Source organism: Scatophagus argus, chromosome 20, assembly GCF_020382885.2.
Source record: "Scatophagus argus isolate fScaArg1 chromosome 20, fScaArg1.pri, whole genome shotgun sequence".
Lineage (NCBI taxonomy): Eukaryota > Metazoa > Chordata > Actinopteri > Scatophagidae > Scatophagus > Scatophagus argus.
In genome coordinates this window covers 5,882,917-5,899,927 of record NC_058512.1, presented here as the reverse complement: position 1 = coordinate 5,899,927, position 17,011 = coordinate 5,882,917, and the positions used below count along the sequence as shown (strand labels likewise).

The 17,011-nt window shown below is 40.6% G+C and overlaps 1 protein-coding gene across 1 annotated transcript; it reads right to left on the bottom strand.

The window, feature by feature from the left end:
• Nucleotides 1–492: 492 nt before the first annotated feature.
• On the bottom strand, nucleotides 493–15,255 carry aff1 (AF4/FMR2 family, member 1). The gene is made up of 19 exons (XM_046375101.1): nucleotides 14,886–15,255; nucleotides 12,237–12,357; nucleotides 10,572–11,405; nucleotides 8,041–8,082; nucleotides 7,742–7,828; nucleotides 7,162–7,195; nucleotides 5,810–5,867; nucleotides 5,116–5,257; nucleotides 3,978–4,991; nucleotides 3,803–3,888; nucleotides 3,462–3,687; nucleotides 3,250–3,341; nucleotides 2,882–2,945; nucleotides 2,631–2,767; nucleotides 2,362–2,433; nucleotides 2,050–2,143; nucleotides 1,883–1,926; nucleotides 1,556–1,782; nucleotides 493–1,145 (listed from the first exon to the last, which is right to left on the bottom strand). The coding sequence occupies exons 1-19, from the start codon at nucleotides 14,936–14,938 to the stop codon at nucleotides 1,021–1,023; spliced, it is 3,552 nt and encodes a 1,183-aa protein (XP_046231057.1). The 5' UTR covers nucleotides 14,939–15,255; the 3' UTR covers nucleotides 493–1,020.
• Nucleotides 15,256–17,011: the final 1,756 nt, after the last annotated feature.

Below are 17,011 nucleotides of genomic sequence, written 5' to 3'. Positions count from 1 at the left end.
GATCACAACAAAACCACATGACAATCATCAGTCACTCCGATTCGGACAAGAGTTGCAAACTAATGTCTTACAGAAGCCGGCAGTTAAGAACTGAGAAGTTCAAACAGTTACACCTGACACGACGATGTCTTCAGTAATCAAAGACTGCACCTTACAATAGAGAAGCCAATAAGGGATCAACTAAAATGAATAAACTGAATGCTGACTTGATGCACCTATACAGTTTCCCCACATTCCACCTTTGCCTCCTACGTAGTTTAATTTAGACCCTGTCCATCCCTCTGTGACATGCACACCTGAATTCTTCTTGGTGATCCCACCTGATTGGCAGGAGAAACCTCAGTGGAGAATTTAAATTACACAAAATCCCTGAATCCAAACCAGTAGTTCAGACTGAAACGGGGAAACTCAACCTCTTCTTAAGAGAAATGAAATAAAATCAATTTGCAAAAAAATTCTCTCGCAAAGAGGTCAAACATAATACTTTTGGACAATATTTAAGTGCCTTCAATTTAACAGCCGTTTTACCGCTCATGATATCAACATTGATAACAAAAGTTAGAATAAATAAGATCTGAGTCTGTACTTGTACCACAACCAGGTGATAAGGCTGCGTAAAATCAAAGAGCCACCAAATGATACTGTTGGCATATTTGAAATTTAGTTCAAGGTCACTCCTGAATAAAGCCCTGATTTGCAAATGATTCTAAGACATCAGATAACTGCAAAACAGGAAGGTACAAAGCAGGCACAACAACATGAAACATGTGAATTACAACAGTAACCAAAATTTATGAAAGTGCCAGAGAAGAAAAAGAGACACCAATGTGGACAGGAGAGAAAAACCATCGTCAGTGTGGTATCCTTGTGGACACACATGAGATGAAATCTGTGTCTACCTTTTTCATGAGATGAGTTAAAGTCCATATGAAGCCGGGAAAAAGACGACTGGTCCAAGTTCAGGAGTGAGAGGCAGCTCGACGGGTCTACAGGCATCCGGCAGCAGGAGCAGCTTGTTGGTCACTTTACCTTTTGGCTGTCCAGTCTCAGCCAGTGGACACCCTGTCTCGTGTACCGGACCACAGAGCTCATACTCGACGTCAGGCTAAGTGGGCCCATAAGTGTGTCCAGCTCTGTCAGTACACCTGAAACGTACAGGAATGTTAAAAACATCTCAAAAGAAACACTTGCCTGGATTGGGCTTTTAAAGCAATGAATTTCTGGCTTGAATTTAAATGCACCTTGGAGGGTGACTGCGAAGGGGTAGCAACAGGAGTATGATGGAGCCCTTGGCACCATAAGCACATTGACAGTGTTTGTGTAATTACTCTCATTGGCAGAAGGGGGAGACAAAAGTTCTTAAAGGCACATTTAACTAATGGGATTTGTCATAATTGTTAAATGTTGTTGAATTTTATTTACTTCATTATTCATAGTATTACTATAAATTTCGTAATTTGTGCTCTCTATATTATCCTTTTGACGAAGCAGCAGTTAATGCATCAGTAAAAGCGTTTAAGTTTGGAAACGCTGAACCTGTTCCATCCATTCTTACCACTGCCTTTGTGTGCCAGCTCCTCCGCCTGTTCCCACATGTCGTGAGCGCTCAGGAATAACGTAGTGATGTTGATATAGGTGAATGCCACTCGTTCAATGGCCTGTGGAACTCCCACGGTGCTGCCGACAGTGTCCACAGTCGGTCCGCTGCCACTGTGGTTGGAACCAGGACCTGTGCTGGCTGGAGATGGCATGCTGGGCCTGGGGGACGGGGTGTCTGAGACCCTAAAGGAGAGATGATGTAGAGAAGGATTTTTATGCGCTAAGCCTTTGACAGCTTGTTGTGTTCAACAAGTGAATGTAACAAATACACTAGAGGACTTACTTTGATGTTAAGACAGAAGGATCGTGTGTTTTCTGAGCAGAGTTCTGAAAGAGATCAAAAGTTAATTAGCAAAACAAGATATCTTCATATAGTTTATGCATCTCCTGCTGGTTTTCTACCCCAGTATAACTGCTTAATTACATTTGTTTAAATACATTAATACTTACATTGAAGTGATCAGTGAGGGTCTTTGAATACTTGAGGGCCGTTTTGTGTTTGTGGCGAAACATAGCCATATGCAGGAGAGACTGGCACTTCAGACTACAAGACACAATTAAATGTTACTAAACTGTAAATTGTTTCCAATATATTAACTTTATAATTGACATTTATACAGCATATATAACTGCAAGTTAAATCAACAGCTCTCTGACATAAACGAATAACAACAAATGAAGATTTAGTGGTGCCAAGAACCAAAGTACAGGTGATGGCAAGATTAAAACAAAGCAGCACATTAAGTATCATCTACATCTTACCATAAAGCTAGAAAGTCCTTTTCTGATGGTGGAGCAGATGGATCCACTGAGTTTTTAAGTTTCAGTACAAACCTGGGAGAGTGGAGAATGCAGCTGTAAAACTAATGCATGTATCAAAAAAAAAAACCTTGTGTATAGAAAAGCATGTCAATATCTGTGACCTCGACAGGGTGAAGAAAACACTGGTGTGGTTTTGCAAACATGCAAAATAATAATTACAAAACAGCTACTACTAGTACGACTAATCCATGATGAAAGTGGGTTCCTACTTGAGTAGTTCCACGGTCTCTGCAAACATAGTGTAGGAAGACATTGAAATCTGTGGATCTTTTTCCATGGCAATGCCACTTTCAACAAAGTACATGGCTGCATCCAGGTAGTTGAAAGCTTTACTGAGCTTATCTGACTGCAGAGAGTGAGAGAGAGCAAAAACAAATACAGCTTGGTTAGAGTTTCCTTGTAGTGCTGAGCAGACTGCAGTCATCTTAGTAAACCAAAAAAAAGCAGAACTGAAACTTGCCTCTGCATCTGCTTTGTGCTTCAGTTTTTTGGCCTCCTTTATGTAGTGCTTCACTGGATACTGCCTACAGGTGAAAGAGGCTTTATTAGGACTAGCAACAACATGTTTCACGTCTGAAACCTCCTTAATTACTAAGAGTTATAGCAGAAGGATCTGCGAGTTTTCCATTACACAAAAGGCATCAAACTTTAGAGGTTTTGGTTCGCAGCTAAACTGTCTCCGCTCTTTTCTTTTCCCAAAACAACCATTTTGGAATTATTGCATTGTGGGGAGAAATCCAGCCAATCACAGACTGACTTTTAGGAAACAAAACAAACACAACAGTGTATTACAGAACAGCTTAATAGCTCAGCAGAAAGGATTTTTACCTGTCCTCAAATATGAGCAAAGGCCTGTTGGTCAGTGCCCCCCTGGTGGGCTGTGAAGATGGTGGGACAGCAATGCTACTCTTTGGGGGCTTCTAGGATTGCAGGGCAGACATTTGGTTAATATACGAATGGTTTCCACATTCATTAAAAATGAACTAATAAGTCAACAATCACTAAAACTGTGTGGTGGGTGGTTAAGTCCTGACAGTCACCTTTACAAAGTGTGGCTTCTCCGTGTGTTTCCCTCTACTCCTCTTGTGCCTGTGGGAGTCTTTGCTTTTTCCAGCCTCCTTACTGGTCTCCGGGGTCTCCACAGAACTGTGTTTGTGTAACTTTGAGTCTTTAGCGTTGTCTTTGGGCGCCAGAGGCTGCTGCACAGGAACGGGATTTTTCTTGGCCTTCTTTCGGCCCAGGTCCTCCGCCGAGTTGCTGGAATTTCTGTCAGTTGAAAGATGAAAGAGCTTGTGTGGTCGAACCAAAGACACACCCACAAAGAAAAGAATCTTTCATTTAGGAAATGTTATCTCTGCTAAAACAAGTACAGGGAACCTACTCCAGTTTAACAGAAGTATGACTTGTTGAGGTATTCTTGTTTTCCAGCCTCGGTTTCTTCCTGGGAATAGCTTTATCTACCTCAACCTAGAAGACAGCAAATCACACATTAAAGTAAAAAAGGACTTTCATTATGTACACGTATGCTGACTGGAATTTCCCTTCATATTGCTCACATTTTGAGGTATACTCTTTTTGCTGTTTTTAGGAAGTTTCAGTACGGTAGAAGCATCGCTGCCTCCTCCAGCTGGCCCTATGACCAGCGCTGATCTCTTTGCATCACTGGGTATGTCTTGTTGGTTGCTGGAGGTCTGGGGGACTTTTGAGAGCAAACTTAGATCTATCTTCACCACCAGAGATCTCGGAGGCCTGTGGGGGTGTCGGGAACTCTTGGCTGCATGCCCAGTTTTCTGCAGGTGCTTGTGGGTTGTTTTGTGAGGAATCGTTGTGCCCTTCTGGCAGACGGTCTCAGACTTTGGTTTGCTACCACTGATTCTGAGTGGTGTAGGAGACAGCTGGTCAGGCCGAGCAGGACTTTGGGCGGAGCAGGAGCAGGGGTTGGGATACTGCACACCACATGATGGACAATGACCGTACCTGACCGACGCGGCTTCAGGCTCTGATCCCGTCTTCCGCTTGTCAAGTGACGTGCGTTTAGAAGTCCTCTTACTGTCTTTTTTAGCTTCACTGCTGTCTTTGCTTTTCTTGCTGTGTCCTGATTTCGTCTTTACCTTGGGCCTATCTGTGAAACACGGGTCTTTGTCTCGCGTGGCTACAACCTCCTCACACTTCACGCCGAGGGCTGCTTCAGTGCAGCCTGTCTTTGCTGGTTTTGAGGAATACGTGGTGCATGCAAGGTTCCTGCTACAGCTGCTCAAATCAGCAGAGGGGGATTTTTTGCTACTTAGCTGGTTAAAGCTGTCCTGAGGGCTTTTGTTGTACTGCTGGGGCTTTCCAAGGCCATCAGTGAACTCTTTCTGGTGGGAAGAAAGCTCAGGTTTACACTCCCTGGTGGGGTCAACCACTTCTACACTGGAGAGCTTGGAGCTCTGAGTGGGCGGCGGCTGTTTGAGGGCGGGGCTCTCAGAGGCATGTCTACTGGTTTGACTTTCAGTGCTGGAGTTCTGCTGGCTGGACCTGATCCAGTTCCCCAACTGCCAATCAACATGGGTCACTGAAGGAGCTTCAGGCTATGAAAAGACACATACATCAGTATTGTAAAAACTGATAACCCCTCCCCACCACCACCACCCAAAAGAAAAAAAAAAAAAAAATGCATGTTCATTCAATAGACACAAACAAGCAGCAAATTACCTCTGTTTTCACTGAGATGCTCACTGAGCGTTGAGGTGGCTCCTCTGTGGTGCTTTCACTGTCCGACTCCGATCTCGAGCTACTCTCTGAGTCGCTGGAGCTGGAGGACTCCACCCCTCTGGAATGTGCTGCTTCAAACGAACTACAGCACACACACACAAAACACCACAGTGGTATGACACAGTGCTATCATCACAGTTAGAATTAAATAACCAACACTGCGGCCCACTTGCCCAGGCTGTGCTAGTAAACAGTGTGCTTGGCAAACATTATGAGTGAGGAAGAAAGCAATGGGAGACATTTTTCAATTACAGTTTTTGGACTTGCAATTTATTAATTGTAATGCTTTTTTTAAACTATTTTCTGAGGATCAAGAAAATAATCTCCAGGTCAGCTGATGATGAACAAAAAGTTAACCACAGCTGTAATATGTGTATATGTTACATATTAATGTAATAAATATTTGTAATAATATACTTTATCTGCGATGTCTTCTGATCGTAAAGTTTGTAAAATGCTTCTCTGATGTGAACTGATGTCCAGCGTAAATTTACAGCAAAAAATGGAAACCAGCTGATTCTGAACAACAGTCTGCTCCATTCAGATGAAGCTAATTTGTCTGTTTAAGATTAAACTGAATGAAATCAATGACTGTCCTAAGTTGGTTGCAGTTAAGTTAAGAAAAGTCACTTACTCTGAGGAGCTCTGCTGGACATGCTGCGGTGGACCTGCAGGAGATGAGTCACGGTTTTCTGGGAAGAATCGACAGATAAAACAAACACCGGTCCAACAAATCAAACAACATCAAGCACACATCATTTTACAAAATTCTCATGGTAATGATTTGGGCCGTGTACTACAGCTGAGCTTATACAGATTCACAGATTATAAACTAGAAAGATCAAACTTGTAAAATAAGACATCCCAATGGTTGTTTACTTCATGATATACTCAACATTATACAAGCAAATACTTTACCAACATTTAATATTAACAATCTATTGCAAAATAAAATCTAATGAATAAAAAAGGAAAAAAGTGCAGATGTGCAAGCAAAGATTACACAACTGTTGTTAGTTAACAGTTGCTGCAGTTAGTTAAGTTAGTTAAGTCCTGAATTGATAAAGACATCCACATCATTCGGGTCAAGAAGATCAGACTGGTCCTTCATGTCCACAGTTCAGTGGGTTTGCAGTGTTTTGCAACCATACAGTGACACAGTAAACCTGTTCCTAAAATATTTTGTTAGCATTTCCCAACTTCCACACCTTTGCACAAAAACTGCTCTTCTTGCTCAGTGTAAGAACACATGGACACACACTACTTTTTGTCATGTATATAATAGCCAGTGCAGCCACAGAACATACCATATAAATACTGATAAGATAATAACTGCTCAGAAAGACAGTTTTACTTCATATGAAATGAATTTGGTTAAGAATGAAAGTTTAACATCAGACTCACTGAACAACTGGCTTCTGAAGTCTGTCTCATACTGAGGAACAACTTATGATGGCCAATAAATTAACAAACTGGTGTTTTTGTACTGGACTGCACTACAGAAGAGTTTCTATTTTTCTAGTCAAATTATTTATTTGGGGTAGCAACTGATGGATGAATATTAGTGAAACACAAAAACCAAAGTGACTGGAAGTGAAAGAGAGTAATACACATCTGTGTGTAGTATTTTACATCAATAAAAGTGAAGGTCACTTTTACATCAGTAAAGGTGAGTGATGTCTTCTCTCTACTACATGACTGCCTCTTTCTCTCTTGGAGGTCAATTTGAGATGAATCTGTAGGGTTATTTCTCGCCTCTGGTATTTTGTGGTCACATCAATCTGCAATCAACAAACTCCAGCCTAATCGACTCCAATCGATCAGGCTCGCCTTCCTGTCCTGAGCCGACTGCCCCTGCCATCAGTGTGCCTGCTGCCAACATCAGACACAGAAACACTCTCACCCTGTGGTGATCCGGTCACATCACTTCTAACTCGCTATTCTTTATTACATGTTCATTGTGTGCTTCATTCCTTTGTTACTCACTTTGTCCTGGACATGAAGGGACACGGTCTGCTTCCTGTGAAGACAGTGAAAACCAGAAAGCTTTAATCTGGGTCAAATATTTGTTTGATTTAGATTTGAATAATGCCATCTACATTCACATTGAACTGATAATTTAGACTGCTGGTGCTCATCGTAGAGCTTCAGCAGTAATGAAGTCATCACCGTGTGGTCAGACACAAAAATTCATGATGGGAAAAAAAAAAATCAAAAATATATCTCTTCTGAACCTTAGGGTCCTCATTAAATTAATCTGTAAGTAATCTGGTAATCTTACACTATGAAATATCTTATGTGCAAAAAAAAAAATCTGGTGTTCAAAAGTATATTTTTCAAACAAGGGTCAAGGGGTCAGTAAAGATAAGCTGAAAGATGGGAGGATGGAAAGGGTTCATCCTTATTGGGAGTTTGTTCTATCTTACTGTGGGCTTCATATGAAATGTAATGCAAGAGAGGATGCAGGATTACTGCAACCAAGACCCTCCTCCTACAGACACAAGGCAGCACCAGTGAGCACAAAATCATGATAGATTTCAGTAATTCTCAACCTTTAAGCGCTTACCTTTGCAGGGAATGGGGACTTGGAGGGTTCACCTGTGCTAGGTGTGTGTAAAGCTGTCAGAAGGGGGGGCAATAAGCGGGTCATTTCCTGTGGAGGGCGAAAAAAAGGAGCCTATAATCACAGCACCCTCAAGTTGACAAAGTTCACATAAATTCTCACTATTTGGGTGGGCTATATGTGTGTGTACCAATAATGATGTATATCTGTTTAAACAAGGGGTTTAGATGTTTTGAATGCAAATGTAAGACGTAAATAAGCCCATGCCAGCTAAGAACAAAGATTTAAACCTCTGGACTTACCCTTAGTATGTCCTCGACACACTGAGCTTCATTTGTCTTCGTCTGCAGAAAGGAGAGGAATAATAAGGAGGGTCCAAAAAGACAGTGAAAATTATAATTATAATAAAGACTAAATATTGAATGGTTTGTCTGGAGGCTAATGTTTCTGACAGTTTCATTCCATTGTTGTCCAGCAGAGAGCAGCAGAGACTTGCCAATGCAGATAGCCGTCATTACTCAGGAAGAGAAGGGAGGTGCAGGATAGCTTTTTCTTTTTTGAGATGGAAATACATTGTTAACACAAAAATGAAAGACAATCAACTGGCTAATCGTAGCTTGGAGACAGAATCGTGGCCAAAGATTTCACTGTAATGTGGTGTGGGAAACTCAGGTCAAAATAGTAAACAATTCATGAGAAAAAGCTAAATGACTGTGGATATTTGGGCAGCCACGATTCATGAAATGCACAATGCAATTTGAAGGTAATGATTAAATTTTTGATTAAAACATTTTTAGCTATAGAGTCATTATTTGCCAAGATCAACAGATCATTAGTTGGCCATTTCTGTGATGGCTTGACCAACGTTAAACCGGATAAAAGGTTGTCAAATACATGCATTCAGAATACGGGTTCACACATGTACAATGAATGCAGTTCATACGGCCAAAGGCAACAGCATAACAACTGACACACACACTGGACATTTTTGCTTTCACACCAAACCATGCCATACTTTTCCACAAAGTTTCATGAAAATCGAGCAATTCATTTTTCTGTAATCCTGCTGTTAACTGAAGAAACCAGACTGAAAACATAACTTCAGTACAGTACAGTACAGTCGTTTTCTAAATCACCACTACAACGTCAATCACTAGATGAGTGACGCAATACCCTGTGTCAGGTACAAATATCAGCTAACCTCAAAAATCAGATAAATACTGTGTGTGTGTGTGTGTGTGTGTAAGTGAGTGAATGAGTCAACAGGCTGCATTTCAGTTTGTTTTCAGGACTCTTTCAGCTTTTCCTTCTGAATGGACAGTGTTTGAGATAATGTCAGAGTCAATGGGCCCCCAGAGCAGTTATGTAAGTTGGTGACAAAGCTCATTTATTGTTCTGCTGAGCCCAGGGGTGAAGTTATCAGAGGCAGCTGAGGTCACACACACACAAGCACACACAGACACACACTAAAACACACACGAATACAAACGACAGGCTGCTTGCCACATACACTGTACTATGCACCTGAATAAGACATGACAACACATGCTCAAAGTCAGCCTCACTGCGTGCTGGCAAGCAGTCTTATATCAACAGAAAACACACTGCAGATACTGAGTAGAGCACAGCACACCACAACAATTCCATGAACTACAAAACGACCATCTTCTGAAACTGTGTGTTTTCCATTATGTTTTGTTGACTGGTTGTATGTACATGTCTTACATATGTCTTTTTGCACGTGTAAGTTAACTTAGGAGGGGAGGCTTGGAAGAATATGGGTATGAGTAACTGTAAAGCTATCCTGCAATGGACAAGTCACAGCAGTGAGAACAGCAGCACATTCAGCACTGCTGCAGGAGGGTAAGGGGGAGGTGTGGTATACTGCAGGTGCAAGGGTTTTATGTGTGTTATGTGTGACAAAGAACAGAAGAATAGAGTTGAACTGGAGTTCAGCCAAATTCTCCAAAACAAAGCAAGACCTACCTTAAATCCTACAGTCAAGCAAGTAAATTAAAACTATTGAGAACATCCTGAGACCAGCTGACAAACAATCCTCTTAGCCCATGCTACAGCCCAAAAAACAGTGCTGAGAAATAAGAAGTGGGGCTTCAATCAGATCTCCCACAAGGCCTGGAAGTACCAAACGAGAGATTTAATGGTATGTCGCAAGACAATCATGTGTGATACGCTACAATATCCATGTTATGGAAAAGGTTTATAATTTTCAAAAAAGCTGGAATAAATCATATACTATTATGCTAAAGTATATACACCATCCTGTCCATAAGGACCTACCATTATATGTAGCAGTGTACTGGTGCTACTGCTGTGTTTACCTAGTTAGTGCAGTTCCTTTGGTCTGGTGTGAAAGCTGTCCATCAAATCCTGATGCAGACCACATAATCGAAACTTGAGCTCTTGAAAAGGAACAATCTAGGCATAGTAGTCTATGTAAAATTGTTTGTTTAGGATTTCTGTCAGAGTAGCCTTTAAGAAACGCCACCTCCAACAAGCTCATGACCACTGTGGCTTTAACATCATAGGCCACTGCTGGCCTGGAAATGGTATCGGATTTCAGTTCCTTCTACTATTACTATAAAAGGGATGGTTTGACATTTTGGGAAATACGTATTAGTTTACTTACTAAGAGTCTGAGAAGATCAATACCAATCTGAATGTTAAGCTACGGCTAGCAGCCAGCTATCTTAACTTGCTATATCTCATTTGTTTCCTTCTAGTTATGTTCTTTGTGCTAAGCTAACCAGTCGTAACACGTTTTAAATAACATGATATCACATTACGGTTATGCGATTGCACACAATATACTCACTTCCAAAAACTGAGGCAGAATCTTCGTTTTGCCTAGGTCAGATTTGCTGATCAACTCTGGTAGAGGCACATATGGCTCTGGTGAAGGCTTTAACTCAGGTGACTCGCTGACCACCTGGTCCTGACCATCCATGGGACGCACATACGCTGTTGGCTTCTGGGTCATGACTACACTGGGCTGCTTAGACAGGAGTGAAGGGAAGGTCTGGGAGGGTAGTGCGTTACCCTTGTTGGCTTGAAGCAGAGATGCATCTTTCGGGGACTGCTTTAGGTTAAATGTGGAAACATCCAGGGTATTGGCACACTCAGATGGGTGGTCTGTGGTCCCCTGGTGCTTACGTCTATCAAAGGCGTCCTTAGTGTCCGTGTCAATGTTATCTTGGTCACCTGAACGTAAGAAGGGTAGCGGCTTAGCATCAGGAGACTGAGAACACATTTCCTGAAAAAGACTGATTCGCTCCCTGAGATCTGAGTGGGCGTCACTCTTCTTTTGTTGATGTGCTGAGTGGCTGGGCTGACTGTGGTTCAAAGGCGCATTTGAGAAAGTGGATGACTGCCCGTGATGGTTAAGAGAAGAAGAGGCTGTGGAGGTCCTCGTGGGCTGAGAGGAGTAACCACTACTCGAGGGGGCTTTCTCACTTTGGGTGGACACGCACTGGACCTGGTTATGGAATGGAGGTTTGGCTGGGTTGTCTGTGTTTGGCTGACCCTGATCTGACTGTGAGAAGGTGGGAATGAGTAAAGGCTCCATGGTAAGGGGATGAGGATTATTCACATCTTCATATTTGCCCAGCATCCTCTGGATTCGATTGGAAAGCTCATCCCCTTTGTTTGTCTACAAAGAAGAATAAACACTCAGTAATGTTAACAGAGGATGAATAATTTTATAAACACAATTACACTGAACTGTCTGAATTTCCTGAATCCTTTTGTTTGTCCTGCCAACATATACAGTTATTCACTAAAATCTCTCTGTATCATCTGACTTTCCTGATACCAAAATTAGGATGAGAAGAGTGAGGACTTTATAAAAAAGTTAATACTCTCATCCGAGTCGCAATCAATTATTATCATGCACTCAGCAATTGCACTTACAGTAACAGGGCTTTTACGAGCAGCAGTCAGAGTCACTGACCTTTCTTGCCTCTCAGCCTACATGCAGCCTGCCCTGTCTTATTAACTGTATGAAGGCTGTTGGTGCCATTTGCAAGCTCAGAGGAATAGTGCAGATACTGCTCAAGGCTTTCTGCATGTCCTCCGAATAAAAAATATTCTATTTTATTTACAGCTAATAGTCTCCTAAAAGATGCAGGATTTGAAATAAACTAACAATTTCTTTGCAAGATAATTTTATAATTTGTTTTTTGCAAAAAATATGTAATGTATATAAATATTGATGGTTGACATCCTACTCTTTCATCCTGTCCTCTTTTTTCTTTCAGTTTAAATATGAACAACTCTTTGTTAAAATTCCTCAGACAAGCTGTCCACCTTTTTAAAAATGTCCAAAAATAGCATCCTTTTAGCCATAACAACAACAATAAAGGTTCTGTTAAGAGTTTTCACTGTGGTTTACATGCAAATGGACCAAAGCTCTCAGAATCAAGAGCCTAACAAAATGACAAGTGTCATCATTAAAGTATCTAATCGTTATGTGAGTCTTTACCTTGTACGGTTCTCCAAAGAGAGGCACATTCTCAGAGTGGAGTTCTTTGGCTTGACTTGTTTCTTGGTTCCTCTGTTCCCATGCTCGGAGGCGAAGAAGGTTCCTTTCTTCATTGTATGCACTGTAAAAGATTACACAAGAAACACAGATCTTAAAATCAAAATTAAATTTACAAGTACATCATTTAATTATAACTTTATGGACAGTAGCTGACTTAAATAATAAACCTCAATCCCACAACTAAATAAAGACTGATGACATGCTCCTTTACTGACTAAACGATATTGCAATGCAGCCTGTTCTTTACATGTGTTTTGTATTTTTTTTCATATGATTTTAAATACTACCACACAAAAAATAAATAAATTTGTCTGACCCTAATGATTAAAATACGTTTTGAATAAAGACACCAGAAAATTTATCTTAATAAAATGTAATTCCAAATTTATGGCACCTTACCAGAGACCTGTCTGCCCTGGGGCCAGAGCAACAGTGTCTAATGGGAGAAGACACTGCCCATCACATTTACAGACAAGTGTAATTAGACTAACAGATGTCATGAGGATTCACCAACCACACTCACATCTGTTCTCTCTAGTCCCTAAAGATGGTGTGCAGCCCACGCAGATATCAAATGGATGATTATGATAACTAGTCCTTCTGATATAAAGCCAATGGTAGAAAGAGCTACTTTGCTATCATAAATCATAATCATACATTATGAAACAACAGCAGACCCTGTGGCAAGTGTCCTGATAACTTTAGCAAATTCTGAAGTTTTGTTATTTTCTTCCCAAAATACAGTGTTGATCATCCTCTGCAACCCCAAAGGGGTGGTTCCATGGCAACAAGTGGATTTGGGACTAAACTAAACAGATGAGCACTTACTCATTAATTTAGCAGAGAGACTGGTGCTGCCCAGCCACAGGCCCTGCACCAGTAATACCCGGGGCTAAAACAACATGCTGTGCCTGGATTAAATGTCCACACTAGTCCTCCAAAACAAACATGAAACATACATTTTGCGCATGATGATAATGATACAGCACAAGCACACACAGTGAATTAATAGTAATACTGAGTCAACCTTTAATCATTTAAGAGAGTTAGTTATATCTATTACCAAATATGCAATGGACAAAAACATTTTTCTCTCTTTTTTGCCAAAGTAGCTATGCACCCCTTGGTTTCCAAATTACTTAAGTTACCTTTGTTTCAGGGTCTTCATCTATACTCAAAATATATGCTCCTTGAGTTCAGACCAAATTCTATTTGCAACTTTTAAAACACCAGAGTACATCAATTATGACAGCCAAAAGGACCTCAAGAAACCAAGAACTTGTAAGGACTGTCTAAACACAAGACAACACAGTGTTAAAGAGATTCTTCCTACACTGCTCAGCATTGCAGGGTTTCTGGCTCACCGTCTCCTCATTGACAAGGCATTTTGGGAGAGAGTGAATGAGTGATGTTTTTCTGTTGTCGACAAAGTGCTTTCAATTTAGAAATGCATGAAATGTCAATGCAATGATCAGAGGTTTTTGTTTCAGCATGGAATCTGGAAGAGATATTTCAAAAGCCGTTCAGTGCTATCGTCAAACACTTTGGATGCTGTTCTTCCCAACGCTGATGGGATATTTCAAAACACACTGTCGGTACCCACTTTCCCTATGGCTGTTTGACTTTCAGAAAAATTATTTGATCAAATAGTGGTTTACAAGAAGAGACTACACAGTAAAAGAAAAGCAACCTCTTTTACACTTTGCTCTTACCAGAATATGACAGCACTGCATGAGCAACCAAACGTTACACCAACACAAAGCTTCATTCTACTTCATTTTAAACATTTTCCCCATGTTTTAATGAATTTGCAATAGATAACCAGTAGATTACGTCTATCCTATGTCAGCTGCTGAAGAAACCCCACCATATAATAAGACTGATGTTGATCACAATGATGCGTTTAATTCGAAAAATGTTTTAGACAGAAAGATGTCACTGACATCACATGATTTTATTTATCTCTTAAGATCATTATTATTATATATAGTATATATAGTCTATATAGTCCAAAAATGTATGTTGATGTTACTGAGTGGTTGAATATGGTTGTCTCTTGATTTTTGACAATACAATTATATTGATATCGACACTGCGGAGTCCAAACCGTTTTATGAGTTCCGCAGTTATACATACATGAACTGCATGTATCCAACTTGTTATCCAAAATCCAAGTTAGTCAAACACGACGGACGAGGTTAAACAGAAATTCACTTAAATAGGCTTTAAAACTAAACATGTAAACTGTAACTTAAGCAAAATAGCTGATATAAACATAACAGCTCCCTCTGACCAACTGGCACAAATCACATCAGCCTGTTCTTTCCAGCTGATTCCACCTCTTCCTAGAAGTGCTTATCAAGCTAAATAACCTGAATGTCACTTTTACATTAATTACAAAAACATTACCAAACCCGCACCACCTTCCTTCTGATACTTTCACACAGTTTCGAACTAAGACTGTACTTAAAAGACGTGTCAAGCGCGCTACTAGTGACACGGCTAACCATATCTAGCTAATTAACATTCAGTCAGGCTGCGAGGCTAGTGCTCAGCGGCTAGCTGCTAGCTGCGGCTGTGGCTGCCTACCTCGGCTGAGATGCCATGGTGCGCCTCTCAGAACAACCAAAGTTGGTTGTCATGTGTTTCTGACAGTCCTCAGCACGGCGTCCTTCTCACTTGGTCACATTGTTTACCGGTGAAGATAATCTGTCAATTTAAATGGCTGTCAGGCCGCCGTTGTTTGATAGTTGTCTGCTAACCGTCCGTGTTTGGGTTGTCCACTCTGCCTACTGGATTGTTCTACTCTATTCAGCCATCCGGGGACCAAGATCAGTTTTATACACTCAGTGCAGAGCAAGCTTGTCGGAAAACACCTCCAAAGCAGCTGTATTACTGTTGTTAATGTAAATATAAAGTACAACAAAGTAAAATACAACTAATGTGTCCGATGAGATTGGCATTATTTACTGTTTTTGATTCATCACCACTGTTTGCTCAAACTTTACACTATTACCCCTGCGTTACGGACATGGTACAGTCATTGGTGTTAAGGCTTTTACGGCAGTTTTGTTAGGAGTTAAAAGTTTAGTCGTTTGATTTTAAAGCTAATGCATGTTTAGAAATCATGTTAATTTGATGTGACTATTGCAAAAAACAGACTTCCGACCAAAATCACAGGGGGGACCATCAGCAAGCATATTGAAAAAACTGCAAAGGCAATATAATTAAAACTGAGAATTGGGTCTTTTAGTTCATTACAAAGCAATTAAATTGGTTGCTTGTTTTGACAGAATTACTACACTTTACATTTTTTACCCCCAGTTGTCTCTGACACCTGACAGACATTTTTATTTTGAAAGCCAGTTTACCTTGTTATTTTTTATGTAACTGTTTGTAAATTGTTTGTGCAGACATTTTATGGCTGACGAAAAACTGGCAGTGGATCTGCTGTCTCCTGCAGGTTTCAGAGCTTAGCCTGCAGCACAAATCAAATGAAATCATTTAGCACATTTCAATAATCCGCACTGTAAACTAAATGTAAGAGTTTGGTCCAAGCCCTTCTCTAATTGGACAGTGTCATGAGACAACTTTGATGTGATTTTGTGCTATATAAATAAACTGAACTGAACTGAATTGTATAAGACTTGCAGGATGAACATGCTTATAAAGGGCAGCCTATGCATGAATATAAATGTATATAAAACATTATAAACAGTTCTCTTTAGTGGCCCAGTGCACAAGACAGCACAATGAAGTGGCCTGGTAGAAAATGTGATGCAGTTCGCTAAAGGGTGCCCTTAAAACGGAGAAAATTGTGTGCACTGCCATGCATGCCAGAAAAGGCTAAATGCACCACAAAGTGCATCCTAGTGGCCCAACACATGCAGCTGATGACCTTTTTTTAATGTTTTTAAGCATTGTTTGGGTGTTGCTGCTGGACATGGACAGCAGCACATGTGCAATTCAATGCAGGCCTAAGCACAGGCTGTGCAGAAAGCTCTGTTACTGGACACTCACCCTGGGTGGTTATGTTATGCCGCTACTGGCCGTCTGCCAGCAGAGCACACTAACATCATGCTCCTTCATTTAGACTTAAGTGTAAGCTAAGTGCAGCTGAATGGACCAGCAAACTTTAAGCCTGTGGACTTACGTCAATATGGTTAAAATAATTTCCGAAAGTAAATTCAAACTGTATTGGTTAGGTTGTATTGAACACACTGTATTTAAGTTGTATCAATGTACTGTAAAATTCCATCTGGGGTTTGAATTTAGCATGTTTAAGGAACTGGTTTGTCAATGACTCTTGACATTTTTCAAGGGTTTTGGTTGTGTAAAGCGTCTCAGGTATTGAAAAAACACAAACATCTTTGTCATAGATGTTTCAGCATTTTCCTCCAGAGTGAGGAATTTCAATAAGCAAACATAAAACTGCTCCTGGAACAAGTGTGCCATCCAGAGGCTGGATGGTACAAAGGACCGGTCTTAAATTTCTCTAGGTTTAAATTATAACCACCAGGTGACACTATATTGCTTCTTGTGAGTATAACAGAACAGAACAGAACAAGCCATAGTCACAAAGGGGAGGTGAAATAATTTTTTGGCAAATATTAAAAACATGCACATTCTGACCAGAGCAGCACATATAGAGGTAGTATTCCAAATATAGAGTATCTCCAAAATCCCAGCACAATTAGTCCAGTATACTTTAAGTG

What these genes read in the sequence shown, in the direction of transcription:
- aff1 (XM_046375101.1), bottom strand. Translation starts at nt 14,938, where the DNA reads ATGACAACCAACTTTGGTTGTTCTGAGAGGCGCACCATGGCATCTCAG. An exon ending in TTGCTCATATTTGAGGACAG is followed by an intron (nt 2,946 to 3,249) that starts GTAAAAATCCTT and finishes TTTCACCTGTAG; the next exon opens with GCAGTATCCAGTGAAGCACT. An exon ending in GAGACCGTGGAACTACTCAA is followed by an intron (nt 2,434 to 2,630) that starts GTAGGAACCCAC and finishes CCACTCTCCCAG; the next exon opens with GTTTGTACTGAAACTTAAAA.